General features: G+C 31.6%; 1 protein-coding gene across 1 annotated transcript; it reads right to left on the minus strand.

Moving 5' to 3' along the window:
- Positions 1 to 1933: 1933 nt before the first annotated feature.
- Positions 1934 to 5231, minus strand: LOC7479233 (ACT domain-containing protein ACR8). Its single transcript, XM_002304407.4, has 7 exons — positions 4765 to 5231; positions 4205 to 4250; positions 3948 to 4062; positions 3732 to 3799; positions 3071 to 3637; positions 2857 to 2961; positions 1934 to 2752 (listed from the first exon to the last, which is right to left on the minus strand). The coding sequence occupies exons 1-7, from the start codon at positions 4824 to 4826 to the stop codon at positions 2387 to 2389; spliced, it is 1329 nt and encodes a 442-aa protein (XP_002304443.1). The 5' UTR covers positions 4827 to 5231; the 3' UTR covers positions 1934 to 2386.
- Between the last annotated feature and the right edge of the window lie 10154 nt (positions 5232 to 15385).

A 15385-nucleotide genomic window follows, 5' to 3' on the forward strand; every position in this document is an offset into this window, starting at 1 on the left:
TTCATTTTACAAATAAAAAAATTTATAACTTATTGTTATTCTAAATAGCGATAAGCTATAAAATTCACGTTTCTCAATTATGACTAGATAAAATTTATTTAATTGTAATTTGTATAAACTATGTTATTTAAAAAAAGAATTAGCTGTGAATCACGAGCTAGGACAGGGGCAAGACTTGTTACCTCTATATATATCTAAATGAGTTTTTTTTTTTTTTTTAATTCCTATCACTTGGACCTGTCATGGGAGCTAGCATATGCATCTACAGTTACTAGTTAATAAAGACCACCTATGTTTAAACAAAATAGTCATCGAACTTGTAAGAAACTTAAAAAAGCATTTTATAATGATTTGGTTAATGTGCAGTTTGAAAAGTCTGGTAAAGGTATAGCATAAAGAATCATATACAGAAAAACCTAATATTAAATTTCAATTCTATTATTAAGAGCAAAAATTGATTTAATTAGGGAATGCAATACTGGGGGAGTTTTTTTTTGTTGAAATGCAATACTCAAGGTCAAGGGGATTTGGCATCTTGAAATATACAGAATGTTTCTTTTTTCTTTTGAAATTTGATTGCGGGGGGGATTGGGGAAGAAGACGAATCAGAAGTTCTGAAACAAGAAAACTTGCTTTTAAGAGAGGGACTATGTCGGCAGTCGTGTTGTTTTGCTTCGACAGATGGAAACATAGTAAAGACAACTAGCCGTCTTGCATTATCTTTTTAAGTATTTCTATTTCCTTCTTTGACTGCTTTCCTTCTGCAATTTGCAAATAAAATATTTGACAGTTAAATATTATGGCAAGCAAGGGACTTATATTCAATCATAATCTTCTTGCGTCCAATATGTCACGATATTTTCCAAGTTCGGAACCAATTAAAAGAATTCCATAGGCGAACCTTGTAATCAATATCTGCTGCTATCCAGCCGGAGATTTAGTAGTTGTAGCAGGACTAGGACTTATAGGTGTGGAAGGATTAGGAGAAGGACTTTGTCTCCTAACACCCTCCTCAAGCACATGGGCAAAGGAGCAACACGAGGCTTGTCTTTCGTGAATAGATCAAAACTAATACAAGAGAGTGGTTTAGTGAAGACATCAGTAACCTAATCAACTGAGCTGATATTAGAGCCAGTGAAACCTTGTCCCAAAAGTAAAGTATCAAGGCGAGAAAACCAAGCACTTGATTGATGCTTGTTTTAGACCATAAAAAGACGTACTCGGTTTGCAAACACGAAAAGGTAAGAACCAGGTCGCTGAGACATGAAGACTTTTCTTCTGGTGCACAGTTAAAAAAAGCATTATCACCACCCTCGAACCAGAGCTGTAGCCAAAACAACCCGAAAGCTTTTGGGACATTTGGACGATTAATGTCACTATTTCTATTTGATGCCATGACAGGAAGTTCCTAGAATAATTGGGAAGCTACGGATCCCTCCATATCTTGGACTATCTAAGAAACTGGTGGTTGTGCCCCCATTTCAACTAACAATTCAAAGAAAGCACCTCCTTCTTTTTGTCTGCAAAATTCAACTAATCATGAGGTTTAGGCCAGTGGTCGATGCATGCCGCACCACCTACATCATGAAAAGTCATCGTAAGCTGCTCTTCCAAGTTCTAAGTACTCAATAACCCTTTGATAAATATGCAGAAGGCTGTCAATGAATGATAACAATCACATAGTTCTTTACTTGATGCCATCAGTTTTTTCCATTTTTCTAACTTCCATCCCCAATCAAGATAAAGTCATGAATTTAGGCAAGTTGTAAAATGGTTAACAACTTGCGCCTAAGTATCCTTGTAAGAGTTTTAAAAGAGCATCGAGAAGCAGTGGAAACTTCTAATGCATAATTGTAGGGACCATATGCTAATTTCTTTTTCATCCATGGAAGGGAGAGAGAGAGAGAGAGAGAGAGAGAGAGTTAAATAAGACTTATAAAGAATAAACCAAGTCAACTATTAAAACTAATATATTAAAGGGTTGTTATATGTACAACTGTGAAAGGTATATGAAGCCATTGATTTTCTATCTACCTAATTTTCTCCTCAGCAAACCTCTATTTACCACCGAACACCTTTTACTTTCCATCTGTTCTTCAAATTCAAATATTTCCCCTTCAAACAAAGCATTCTCTTAATAAATAATAGTAATGGTGGAGCAGCCTCCGATCTGTATCTCCATCTGTTCAATCAATCCAATCCAATCCAACCCAACCCAACCCAACTATAACTAATCTACTATCACCAAATTCCTCCACCTTTTTCCACATGTACAGAACAACACAAAAGCCCAAACCTCAAGCAAAGAATATGCCAGCAGCAGCAAAAGAGCAGTGAACAATAAAAATCTCTTGCCTAACACCAAATTGTCTTTTATGTTCCCACTTTAAGAATATGATCTGATCAATCCCAAATGGTATAAATTCCTTTTAACTAGGCTTCCAAGCGATAACAATACTGTCCCGGCAACCCCTGCTGTTTGATCTTCCCTTTCTGCCTCTTGATGGTAAACCAATGGTGGCAATTCCTTCACTTTTAAACTACTCATCCCTATTTTTTGTCTAACTGATTCGATTAGTTTAGGATCAGCCGCGTTACCAATTGCATCTGTTACATAGAACACATTTAGAGCCATGTCTCTTGTTGTGGATATCTCAGCCCTTGTCACATTAAGACCATTCTCTCTAAACGTTCTCGTCACATCGGCTAAAAGGCACTGCCTATCGAGTGTACATAGTTCTAGTCTCACACCCTGTCCACACAAAAAAAAATTCTCGTTAACATTTGTAATAATGGCCTAACAAGTGCATAATCACCAACGGAGAAGCTCACTATAAATTGGAATAGAACAATCACCTCAGAAACTCTTCTCTCAACCGCAGCTTGTAAGCATTGAATTACGCGTTGCCTCTCTGGCTCTGAACTAATTGGGGTTCCATCTGTGTGCCTAATGTAGAATTCCTGAAAGATATTAATTTAAATGAATTCAGTAAGAACAAAAACAGACAATCAGGTTTAACAGCTTCATCTATAAAATGGCACACATTATACTAAGATGACTAATATGTACCAGGTAAGCTCTGTCTCCAGATGTTTTGATAGTGGCATGAAACACAATATATTCCATGTCTGTCAATGTGCAAACAACATCAAACAAAAGCTTCGTTCTGTCCCTGCACTGAACATTCACAACCGAATAGCCTCTCTCCACCCAATTTTGCACTGTCACTACAGGAGAATCACCACTAGGCTGCAAAATAGGATTTCTCTCATAGTCCCTATCAGCAAACATCATCTGATGCAACCTTCTCTCTGTGTGTGTGACTGCCATTGAAACCATAGTTTTCGCGCTCCTAATATCATTGTCTCCCTTAAGAACATTCCTTAAACGTGCCTCTATTCTATCAATCTGTTGTGTATCCTCAATTGGCGACCCTGAATTACAATCCTTCACAAACATTAGTGCCGCAATCCGGCCATTGTGAGTCCAAACTTTAGCATCGACCACGTTGCATTGCAAGTCAGCTAGTACAGCAAATACCTCCGAGAGAAGCCCAACCCGGTCGGTACCAGTTAGTTCTAATGCTGTTAAACCATTAGAACCGGTTTTTCTCCCATAATGAATGGTAACAAGTGACTGTTAAAATACAAAACATGAAACACACTTCAGTTACCACTAACTTCCATAATTTAATTGTTAATTAACTAGGTATTCAAGGATAACAAATTACCTGCTCAATGTAGTTAATAACGCTCTTATCAGTTAACTTATTTCCGTTGAGATCAGTAACGTGAAAAACTGCAAACGTAATTCAAAAGCAAAAATAAATTAAAAGAGAACTTCAAAAGGATATGAAACTGCTAACGTGCGCATGTATCCAGGCGCACGTTAGCACCAAAATGAAAAATCAACAAAGAAGATGCTGCTGATGTAACAAAAAGCTTACCATCCATGAACCACCGTCCATCAGAAGAAATGTATGCCTTCTTTATAGAAAGGTTCAGATCCGTGAGGACTTGAACAGCTTCAAGTAAAATTCCATGTTTTCTAGCACTATCCACCTGTAAAACCAAACAAAAGAATCCCAAATGATTAGTCAATTTTTTTGAAGAAAATATCGATGAATAGTCATTTTTTTGAAGCACTTAAAAGAAGACTGATTTGTGCTTTTGTGTGGCCCTGAGGGTTTCGTAGAAGGATTACCTTGACAACCGTCGCTTTGGGGCAAACAGCATTGTCGATGACGACCCTGTGAACACAGGAAGGTCCATGTCAGGGAAGAATTGCGTTTTACATGAGTTTAAATTGCAAAGTTAAGGAATTATTGGAAAAGTCTGGTAAGAGAGGTTTTAAAGTTCCAGAGGTATGAAAATCACAAGACAAAGTCAAATAATTATTTAAAAAAATTACAAGTCTTCAAAATTAATTTAAATTGGTATAAAAAAGGAAAAGATTTGAAGGGGAGATTTGAAATCAGACCGCATGTGATGTGGGGTTGGCGACCAGTTTCAGGAAAAAAAATGGAAAGTAAAGATTTTGATGCCAAGCAAAAAAAAAAATATTAGCACACAAATTGTTTATTTTATACAGTTGATACCAGATAGGTTGCAAATCAAGAAGAAAATCACAAGAATAATTGGCAGGAGAAACAATGAAACTCAAACAAGAAGGCAAGAACAGCAAAGAAACTCAAGAAAAGCTTTTAAAAAAAAAAATCAAAAGTAGGCAAAAGCAAACTGATGAAGATTTTAAAAGAAACTAACCTGGGAGTGGTCATCCTTATTACAAGCTTCTCATATTCATCTAAACAAGCACTCCACTCCATTTTTGCAGTTTCCTTTCTTTCTAACAACAAAAAAAACAGAGCCAAAGAAAGTTCTTCTCTTCCTTTTTTTAAGACACTCAGTGTTTTCACTTTTCCCTTTAAAAAGCCTCAATAAACGACGAGATACTCTTAAGACCCAGCAAGACAGAGTCCGTGGCTCGCAGAAAAACCCAGAAGATAGATTCTTTAAAACTCTCGCTTCTTTCGATCAAATCGACACTAAATCCGCCAAACTCCAACTTGTTGCCTTGTTTCTTTCTCTCTTGCACTTGCACTTGCACTGGCTCCGGCTCCAGAGAGCTTCTTTTGTTTTGTTTTTTTTTCCCTCTCTCTCTTCTCTCTCACTTAACTACTTATGCTTCTTCTAATTGCAAAACACGCTTTGGTAGCAATTCTCCCCCTCTCTTATATTTATATTTCCCCATTTAATTTCTTTTTTCCGTTTTTAATATTATACTATTATTTTTATGAGAGCATCGAAACCACGCCTACAGGGAAAGGCTCGAGTCACATGGCGTGACTAACGCCTCACTCGCTCTCGCTCACTTTCAAAAATAAAAGCACTGGTCCAGTACTTGGTTGACATGTTGTATCTTATACTTTATAAGTATATTGATGATTACTTTTTGATATCAATTTTTTTAAAAAAAATAAATAAATATACAAAAAAATGTTTTAAATACCTTGGATTTGATAGTCATGCCCACGCGCATTACTACCATGCTAGACCCAATTATCTTAGATCTAGAATCAATATCAAAACCAAGCAAACAACAAATAAAAAGAAAACAATTGTGTATTTTAATTGTCAGGAAAGAAAAAAGTAAGGAAAAATACAAATAATTCATACTGGCGATAATCCAACCATGATATATTTACACACGTCACACCATGTGGAAGAGAGCACGACTACGCATCTAGTGATACGGCGAATGGCTAAATTTAACCTCCAGGAAGGGTGTCACCCGCCTCTTTAATGGCATGATGTCACCCACTCACTGGCATGTGAAACATGCGCTAATAACTTTTTTATTAAAAAATAAATAATACAATATAAAAATACTAAAACACCCCTTATGATCCTCTTAATTACATATTATACTCATGTAATTTTACTGTTACAATCCACAGTAATCTATGTCCAGAGCTATAGTGAAATCTTCATGTTATTTAGTTTTTTATATAATAAATGTTTTTAAAATTATTTTTTTATTTTAAATAATATTAAATTGATTTGAATTTTTTTTTAAAATTAATTTATTGATATTAAAGATAAAAAAATTTAAAGAAAGTTAATATTTAATATATTTTTAATTGAAAAACGCAATTTTCCTAGAATTTAATAATTGATAGCTACGTGTCACTTGATCCCCAATCATGGTGGTTCAATAGTCCAGCTAGGACGACACGTGTGCACTTTAAAGGTGCTTTGCTTGCATTCGACTCGATAGGAATAGAATGTTGTTTGATTCTAGATGAAGGGCAAGGGCAGTCCTTGTGGCTGGCTATTCTTGTAGGCTCCTATTTTTGGTGAGAGTTGGCTTGGTTATGAAGGCGAGATTTGCCGACTATTATAATGACGTCCACACGTGACCTCGACATGGTATTTTATTATTTTTTAAAATATTTTTTATTTAAAAATATATTAAAATAATATTTTTTTATTTTTTAAAATTAATATTTTTTTATTTTTTAAAAATTATTTTTTATATCAGCACATCAAAATAATTTGAAAATATCAAAAAAAAATTAATTTAAAATAAAAAAACAAATAAAAAATTTTAATTTTTTTCAAAAATACTTTTGAAATGTAAAAATAAATAGGGTCGAACTTCTCTAGCTTTTTCTCACAAGTTAATTTGTAAATAAGAGTTTTTGAAGTGTAAAGTAGCTCTTGGTTTTTAAAATATTGTTTATTTAAAAATATATTAAAATAATATTTTTTTTAATTTATTTTTTATATAAATACAGTTAAAATAATTCAAAAAAAATAATTAAAAAATTAACAAAATACATATTAAATCTGTCAAACGCCCCTGTAATTCACGGTGTGGATCTTTGATGCTTATAGCTACTTAGCTACTTGATTTCCCATTTCCAACCTCATGATATTTTCTAAAATTAGATCCCCGTCAAGGCCAAATTAATCAATGATTACGTCAAAAACACCTTACTAATCTTAAGTTAGCAGCGCTTAGTGTCTTGGTATTGGCCGAATTTAGATGAAGTACTGCTGGTTTTGATCAGTAACAAATCCAGAATGGCCACAACATTTCTTTAAAGATTTCTAAAAATAAGTGGAATATCGAATTTTTTTTGTAAACTTTGGAGGGTCTACAGAAATCCTCAATCGTTTCATTTTTTGTTTTTTAATTTTTCCTTGGTTTTGTTTTCAATTATCTATAAAAATCAATTTAGATTTTGAAATTTAGATCGTATATATATCTAGGATAATTCTCATATAATATACGTGTGTGTGAAAAGATATACATGAGATCTTGTGTTATCACTTGATATCAATCTAATTAGATATAAACTTTTATTTTTAAAGTTGACATAGAAGAATGATTTATAGAAGGGAAATAATATCAACTTGATTTCCCTCTGTATTTCTCCCCGTATTTTTGTATAATCTCAGTGTTAGATCCTGCTGTATAAATTATAAAATATCAAGCTCTACAGAACAGTGCAGGAGGGCAAGCTAATCCATTAAAAGCTTGTTTAAATGTGTAATTGTGGTTATTTATTAAAATATTTTTTATTCAGAAATATATTAAAATATATATTTTTTAAAAATTATTTTTGATATTAGTGCATCAAAATAATTTAAAAATACTAAAAAATATTAATTTAAAAAAAAACAAAAAATTAATTATTTTTTTAAATATTTTTAAAATATAAAAATAAATATAAGATATGTGATCTCACGTGATGTATTATTAAATTGGTAGGGGCATGAAACGGCGCCATGAATAAGACCGAGTATACGGCCACTCCGTCACAACAACAACAACGGAATTGAGGTTTTGAATTCGTTTAAACTTCGACACCTGTCGAGCTTATAACTAATGTCAACTCAAATTATATGTTGTCATTAACCCATGCGACAGCGGTCCCATCTTTGTCTGCCTATAACGTGCAAGCCTGTCAGAGAACACGTACGCCGGTTGCTCCGTTGTCTCTGGTCACCAACTGGCTGCATGTTACCTCCAAAAAAGTAATTCACAGTTAACAATAAAAACTACGCTCTGTTACACCGCAATATTATTACCACTTGGAGCTTTTTTAAGTATCGAGGGAGGTTTATTTTTTAAAGTGATTTTTTTGTTTTAAATTTATTTAAATAATTTTTAATTTTTTTAATATTAATATATTAAAATAATCTAAAAACACTAAAAAAAATTATTTTAAAATAAAAAATAAAAAAAATATTTTTTTTTCAAAAATATTTTTAAAATATACGTAACACTTAAATTCATGATTGAAAAACCTAGCCTGTTAAAAAAAAACACTATGTCGCCTGGGTAAATTATTTTAACTAAATATACGTTTTACTTTCTCACATTTCATTGGAAGTGGAGTAGTGTAATTTTTTATTTTTTTCATTTGATCCTTTTGATTTTTTTTATCTGGATTAAGTTTTTATAAGTCCAGCTTTGTAGTCAAATGCTTACAATTTGTTAAGAAAAGGCACAATCGAAAAATTAAGAATCAAAGTCAATTTGTTAAAAAAAGGCACAATTGAAAAATTAAGAATCAATGTGAAAGAAGTAGAGAGACCGGTGGCGATTTTTTACTTGGTGAGAAAAGTTTGAGTTAGAATGTGTTTGGTATTGCGGTAGCTGTTGTGCTTGTGGTTTAAAAAAAGTTGTTTTATAAAAAATACTTTTAGTTAAGATTTATTTGAAAAAATAGGTGTTTAGTTAAAACTGTGGTTGAAATTGAGTTTGAACAAAAAGTAGTTTAATGTATTTGGTTAATAATGCTTTTAAAATTGAGGTTATAAAATAATTTTAAAAAATATATATTAATATTGATGGTTTTTAATTTAAATATTGTAAATTTAACTATTGTTATTACATCATGAAATAAATAATAATTTATATAAAATATTTTTTATTGTTCCATTAAACTATCTACAATTCCATCACGTATGAAATACATCCGACAATGGGTCATTGAATAATTTTTATTTTTTATTTTACTAGGTCGGACATGGTTCAATGCATTTAAAGTTTTGAACCAAACCGGTCGGACCGAAACAGTATAGGCTACACTGCGTGAACAGTGTATGCTACATTGTTCATGCTAATTAATTGGTGTGAACAGTGTATGCTGCTTGTTCATGCTAATTATTTAGCATGAACAGTGCGCAAGAAGCAACATTTTGCTGCTTCTTCTTTTCTTGCATCTCGAACGTAAATTTACGTGGAATCCATACACAGTAAATTGTGTTTTTTTGTTAACCAAACAGGTTGCATCTGCGTTTTAAATAAAACACAGACGCAACTTCGTTACCAAACGGACCCTTAGTACTCCTTCTTTTCTATTACATTATTTTTCTAATTTTTTTAGTTTATAAGTTTGAGAGATGAGAAAGGAAAATGTCAATTAACATTGATTCCACCAACTAAAATAATTGTTTTAGGTGTCAATGGTTTCATTTAATAAAAAGAGTTTAAAATGTTATTCCATATTTAAATTGTTTGAGAAAATAGATCAGACTTTGACTAGTTTTTTATTTTTGGGTTAATACATCGTAACTACTTCCAAATAGGGTTGTTCATGGTCCGGTTCAGTTCTGTTTGGGCAAAAAAAAAAATCAAACCAAAATATGTTAATTTTAAGAAGTATGACCTGAACCGAACTGAAAACCAGTTCAAACTGAACCAATTCGGTTCAATCAAGATCGGTTTTTTAGGATAAAAAGTGAGAAACCTAATACCAAGAGAAACATGTATGATATTTTTTCAGGAGTCAAAAGACGCAAAACATCTTTGATGCATTCAAGCATAAACAGTGAATACTCATGTTCTTGAAATAATCTTGCAAACAATACTTACAACAACCATCTTTATAAGCTTTATAACACAAATGATTTTAACAGAACAAAGATGTAAATTGTTTTCAATTTTATCCTTGGTATTTTGTTGATTTTAAATTGCTCTTCATTATCCTTTTCAAATTGTTTTTTATAAAATTACTGCGATCATGAACGAACATTTCAACTTTTGTTTGGGGTTCAATTTTATATCTATTTTTACTATAGTATAATTAGATAAAAAAATAATTTTAGAACAAAAAAATTTAGTATTCCCGTTGGGATGCATGACTCGAACCACGAGTTTGGTATGTTAACACAAGTTCACTCATGTCTTTTTTTAATAGGATTTTTTTTCAATTTTGTCTTTTAACATTGGTTTGATTGAGAGTTAGGCTTTATAATTTTTTTTATCTAGTTTTCTTTAGGTTATCATGGTTTCATGACCCAGGTTATGAGTTAGGCAGATTGATTCGAGTCGATTCAATATGATATTGTTTCGTTATTTCAAAAAATATTATCCAATGTGTTATTGTCTGACTATTTTTTTTTTTAAATATCGTTCAATGTATATCAAAGTTTGAATTCATGATTATATATTTTTTCTGCTACAAAAAATGCTACAACACATAAATAAATAAATAAAAATTGATCATGCCCATGGCATAGTCTGGGACAATTATCTATTGAAAACTAATGGTGGACTTTTAAAAAACCACATGCCTGTTAGATTTTATAGGTTATAGCGATTAAAATGACATAACCTTCTCATAAGGGTATTTTTATTTTTTTACATTGATTTTATTATTAACTTGAAGGTTACTCGCATATATTATTGTAATTGATCATATATTAATTATTAAAAAATATGTTGGTGTGTTTGTAGCATGTGCCATCAAGCAACACGTGCAAGGTCATCCAGTCACCAAACATTGCATTCCAGGGCAGTGATTAGAAGATCTCGATGCCCCTTACACGATTGGGGCGACGCGTGCACCAAAATCACCTCTAATTTGGAGTCGACAATCATTTTTTTCCCTTCTTCTCAAATTCAGTGTCAAAACCTTTAAATTTTCATATCAGCCCTTTCAACTTCTTTTTCACTCGAGTTGGTTCAAAAAAATTTCCGTAGCATTTTGTAATTAAATTTTATTATTATTTTTATCCTTCAACATTAGGTTGTTCAATAATTAAATTTTATAATCTTATTGAATTTACTTTCAAACACTCTTATCACAAGTGGGTTAGAGATTTTGCATCTTGAATTGGGGGGGGGGCTTGAATTTACTTTTTTTTAAGTTTTCATCCTTAAAAATTTTATTTACTAGAAATTAAGCTTTAATTTTTTTCTTTTCATTTTGTTTTTTATGGAGTTAACACGTACTTAATTTATTTATTAGAAATTGACCTTTGAACTTTTGTCCCTGCTTTCATTTCAAAGGTTGCAAATTTTAAAGATTAGACAAAGTTTAGAAAGTTTACCCGAGTTTGCTTGTTTTTTTTAAGTTGATGTTTTTTAATCCTTTTTTAGAGTATTTTTTTGTTATTTTTTATGATTTATCTTTTATGAGGTTATTCTCGGGTTCATTACCAGAGTCAATAGTCTCAAAAGTTAACACAAGTTGACTTTTATTTTTTTTGTTACTTTTTTAAATTGATTTATTTCAATTTAAACTCTCAACATTTGATTTATATGAAATTGGTCTTCATGCTTCTTTTTTTTCCTTTCATTTATATTAGGTTATCTCGATCCTATGACCATGGTCTCGAGGTTAGTGAGTTAATATGAGTTAACTCGGACTTTTTTGTTGCTTTTTTTAATTAAAATTTTATTTTTGTTTTCATCCTTTCAACTTTAGGTTGTTCGGTAATCGAGCTTCATGGTTTTATTTAGTTTACTTTCAAACGCAGTTACCTTGGCATCACAACTTGGTCAAAGATTTTGTATCCTGACCTAAGTATGCTTGGATTTAGATGTTTTTAATTATATATTTTTTTAGTTTTTATCTTTTAACATTTAATTTTCTAAAAATTGAGCTTCAATTTTTTTTATTGCTTTTTATAGAATTATATTATTCTCATTTGATTTATCAGAAACTATCCTTCAGACTTTTTTTCCTGTTTTTTTATGAGATTATCTCAGTCTTATGCCTATTGTTGTGGGATTTGTGAGTTAATTTGGTTTAACCCGGTCTTTTTTTTAATTATTCTTTTCAGTCTCATCCTTTAACTTTGAGTTGTTTAGTAATCTAAATAATTTCAGCTTAGGTCCTTTTTACTTTTTATTGTTGTCAATTTTTCGTGTTAATTAATTAATTTATTATTAATTTATTATAATATTCATATTATTTAAATTATTAATTTAACCAATAAATCGAGTTTAATTTTTTTTTCTTAACATTTCTTTTATATATTTTTTTGAAAGCTCGCAGCAGCGCTACTGATCTACTGAAAACCAAGGGTGGACGCCTGTTTGAGAGTGTGGTTGCGGTTGTTTTTTAAAGTATTTTTCATGCCGAAATGCATCAAAATAATATATTTTTATTTCTTTGAAAATTATTTTTGAAATCAACACATCAAAATGATCCAAAATATACAAAAAAATTAATTTTTAATAAAAAAATTTAATTTGTTTAAAAACACGGGTTGATCTGCGTTTCAAAACACTATTTTTTTAAAAAATGTATCCGTTAGAACTGATAAACTTTTTTTATTTTATTAGAAAAAGAAAAAAAATAGTATAGGCAAACCCTCCTCTTTATTTTGGCGGGAAGCGGTATCCTCCCGCCAAATCAGACGACAAGAGCGATGATAGTCGCGGGAAAATATCCAAATCGGTGAAAGATATTCGGGACCACATGCTTCCGGTGTCTTAAGGTGGAGATTAGGATGGCTGAGCGGGAGCGCTTCTGGTGCACTTCTAATGTTTTTTCAGTTGAAGGTATTTTCGAAGCACTTCTGTTAAAAAATGGCTCCATCATTTTATGATTGGCTACTAAGTAGCATCCAATGCATTTATAACACGCCTTTTTTCTATAAGCGTGCAGTCTGATGGAAAGTCGAATCAATAGCTCAAGAGCAATTTTGAAAGAGATAGAGATAAAAAAAAAAAAAAAAACTTCTAACAACGTTTCAACCATATTCTAAATTTTTAATCACCCCACTTTCAGGTCTTTTACCAAACTAACATGTTTTGATAAAAGATTTGAGAATATAGTATATGCAGTATGTTTAAACATTATTTTTATTTATTAATTATAAAAATAATTTATAGTGGTGATTATAAAACAATGTGCATTTATTAACATGTAAATGATCGATTTGAAATTTTAAACAAACTATTAATGATGTACACATGCTCATCTACAAATTAACGATTTTAAATCATACTTATCTAAAATAAGTATGAAAAAGCATATATATAAAATAATATTAAAATCAACATGATAATTAGCCAAAATAATATTACAAGAGTAATAATAATAAAAAAAACTCATAAGTAAAAAAATAACACCATGAAATAATATATTTGATCCTATCTATGTCTTTTGCGATGACAAGTGGATGAACCGGCTTCATCAATAACACAACTTCCACTTGCCTATGTGGTCTCATCGTCATGGATAATATCATCTAGGCTCGATGTCTCTCATATTATGACAAGTATAGTACGACATGTCTCGAACCAAGAAGATGCATAATAATAAGTAAATCTATCAACATCACCGAGATCACAAAAAATCAACCGCAACACGTGACCATCATGTAACAACCTTCTAACCTAATATTTAGCTAGGTGGTGGTTTCACCCGTTATCACGACAAGGAGGCTAACAATCTATCTCGAGCTGGTGGTTTGTAAAAAAAAAAAACAAATAGTAAAAAGACTCATGAAGATGAGTGGATGATGATTTTGGTGTTTTGATAGAGGATTAGAGATTGTTTTCAGTTATTGGAGGTTGTTTTTGTGATGGTTTTTTGGTTTTCAAGGTTTTTTTTTTTTAAGAAGCGGTGACCATGGAGAACACATGAGTGATACAAAGAGAATATGTGATGACACCGATTGTGGCCAAGAAAAAAAAAACAATCTTGGAGTCAACAAGTTTTATTTTAAGAGAAAAGTTCAACTGAGATGTTTTTCGGTTTTTTCATTATCTAAGTAAGTAGATTCAAGCTTGAGAAGTTTTTTTAATTCAAGTTGATTTCGAGAAACCATCTTTTGAGTTTTTTAAGTTCATATATCAGCTTATCAAGATCTCTTTGTGAGTCATTTTTTTTTAAACTTTTTTAAATCAAATATTTTTATTTTTATTTTTTTTTATTAACACCGAGTTATTTGGGAATTGAACATGATTATTTATATAGATTTATTTTTTTATAGGATTATCATGGTCTCGTGATCCAAGTTGTAAATATGATTGGTTAATCGGGGCTAAGATCAATTCAATATGTTGTTATCTTAATATTTGAAAAAAAACCGTTCACTATATCAACATCTTGGTATTAAAAAAATAATTATCAAACATGCACAAGATTTTGCATCTATATTTTTTCTTCTCTTAGAAAACACAATATCAATGTCTAAATATTTTATCTCGTGTTAGAAAAAAACTCAACCCACGGTGGAGCAACTTGCTTGTCGGTTGAAACATGTGAAGCAATTTCAGTTTTTATATATTTTTCGGAAACCCCTCCTTCCCCAACCCCCCCCCATGGTCTCTGCTTCTTGGCGCCAAATTAAAGACCGCATTCCCATTTGAAAACTAGGCGAGGCGGATTGGATTTCTAATTCTATACAACGGCGCCTCTCCGTGAGACACTGGAGGCATGTTTTCATATAACGTGATGAAACATGTTGATTTTTAGGCCTAAAAAATCTTGTTTTGATTTGCTATTGGATTTGACTGGGTTCCCACTTCGTCAATTTCTTTTTCAAAAGGTTTTCGCAGAGCAAAAATTAAAATACTCTGCCTTTTGTCCCACAGTTTTAGTTGGTCCCGAATAAGAAATTGCTTGAGGATCATCGCTTGGTCAGAAAATAATGGCCGTCAAACTAGGTTACCGAATTGAAGAATATTTAGCACAAAATCTGGTCAAAGTGGGTACATATGAATACGAGACTTTGCTCACATGGTTTGAACATGTAGCTACTGCATAATTCATGACCATGTGCATTCACTTTCCACGGTGTGTAAAAACAAAAGGGGGATAAATTGGGCAATTACCACCCAAAATACAAATAAATAACAAAGTAATTTATGATAAAATAACATAGTTTGAGGATATCATGGTTTAGAAACGAAATATTTCAATAATATCATGGTTGAGAACTGTAACATTTGATACATGTTGCGGTTCACAACTGCAACATTAATGAAATGTCTTGTTTTTGAACCACGACATTTGATTCAATGTCGTGGTTCAAAAATGATTAAACATTTGATAAAATGATTGGACAATAATCAAAATAGTCAGACCGATAAAATGCTAGCACACGTGCTCGATTATTTTTAAAAACT

This window comes from Populus trichocarpa, chromosome 3 (genome assembly GCF_000002775.5).
Source record: "Populus trichocarpa isolate Nisqually-1 chromosome 3, P.trichocarpa_v4.1, whole genome shotgun sequence".
Classification (NCBI taxonomy): Eukaryota; Viridiplantae; Streptophyta; class Magnoliopsida; order Malpighiales; family Salicaceae; genus Populus; species Populus trichocarpa.

Coding starts and splice junctions, on each gene's coding strand:
- LOC7479233 (XM_002304407.4), bottom strand. CDS start 4,826: ATGGAGTGGAGTGCTTGTTTAGATGAATATGAGAAGCTTGTAATAAGG. Junction 3,638..3,731: donor TTATTAACTACATTGAGCAG/GTAATTTGTTAT, acceptor GTATTTTAACAG/TCACTTGTTACCATTCATTA. Junction 2,753..2,856: donor TTGAGAGAAGAGTTTCTGAG/GTGATTGTTCTA, acceptor TTGTGTGGACAG/GGTGTGAGACTAGAACTATG.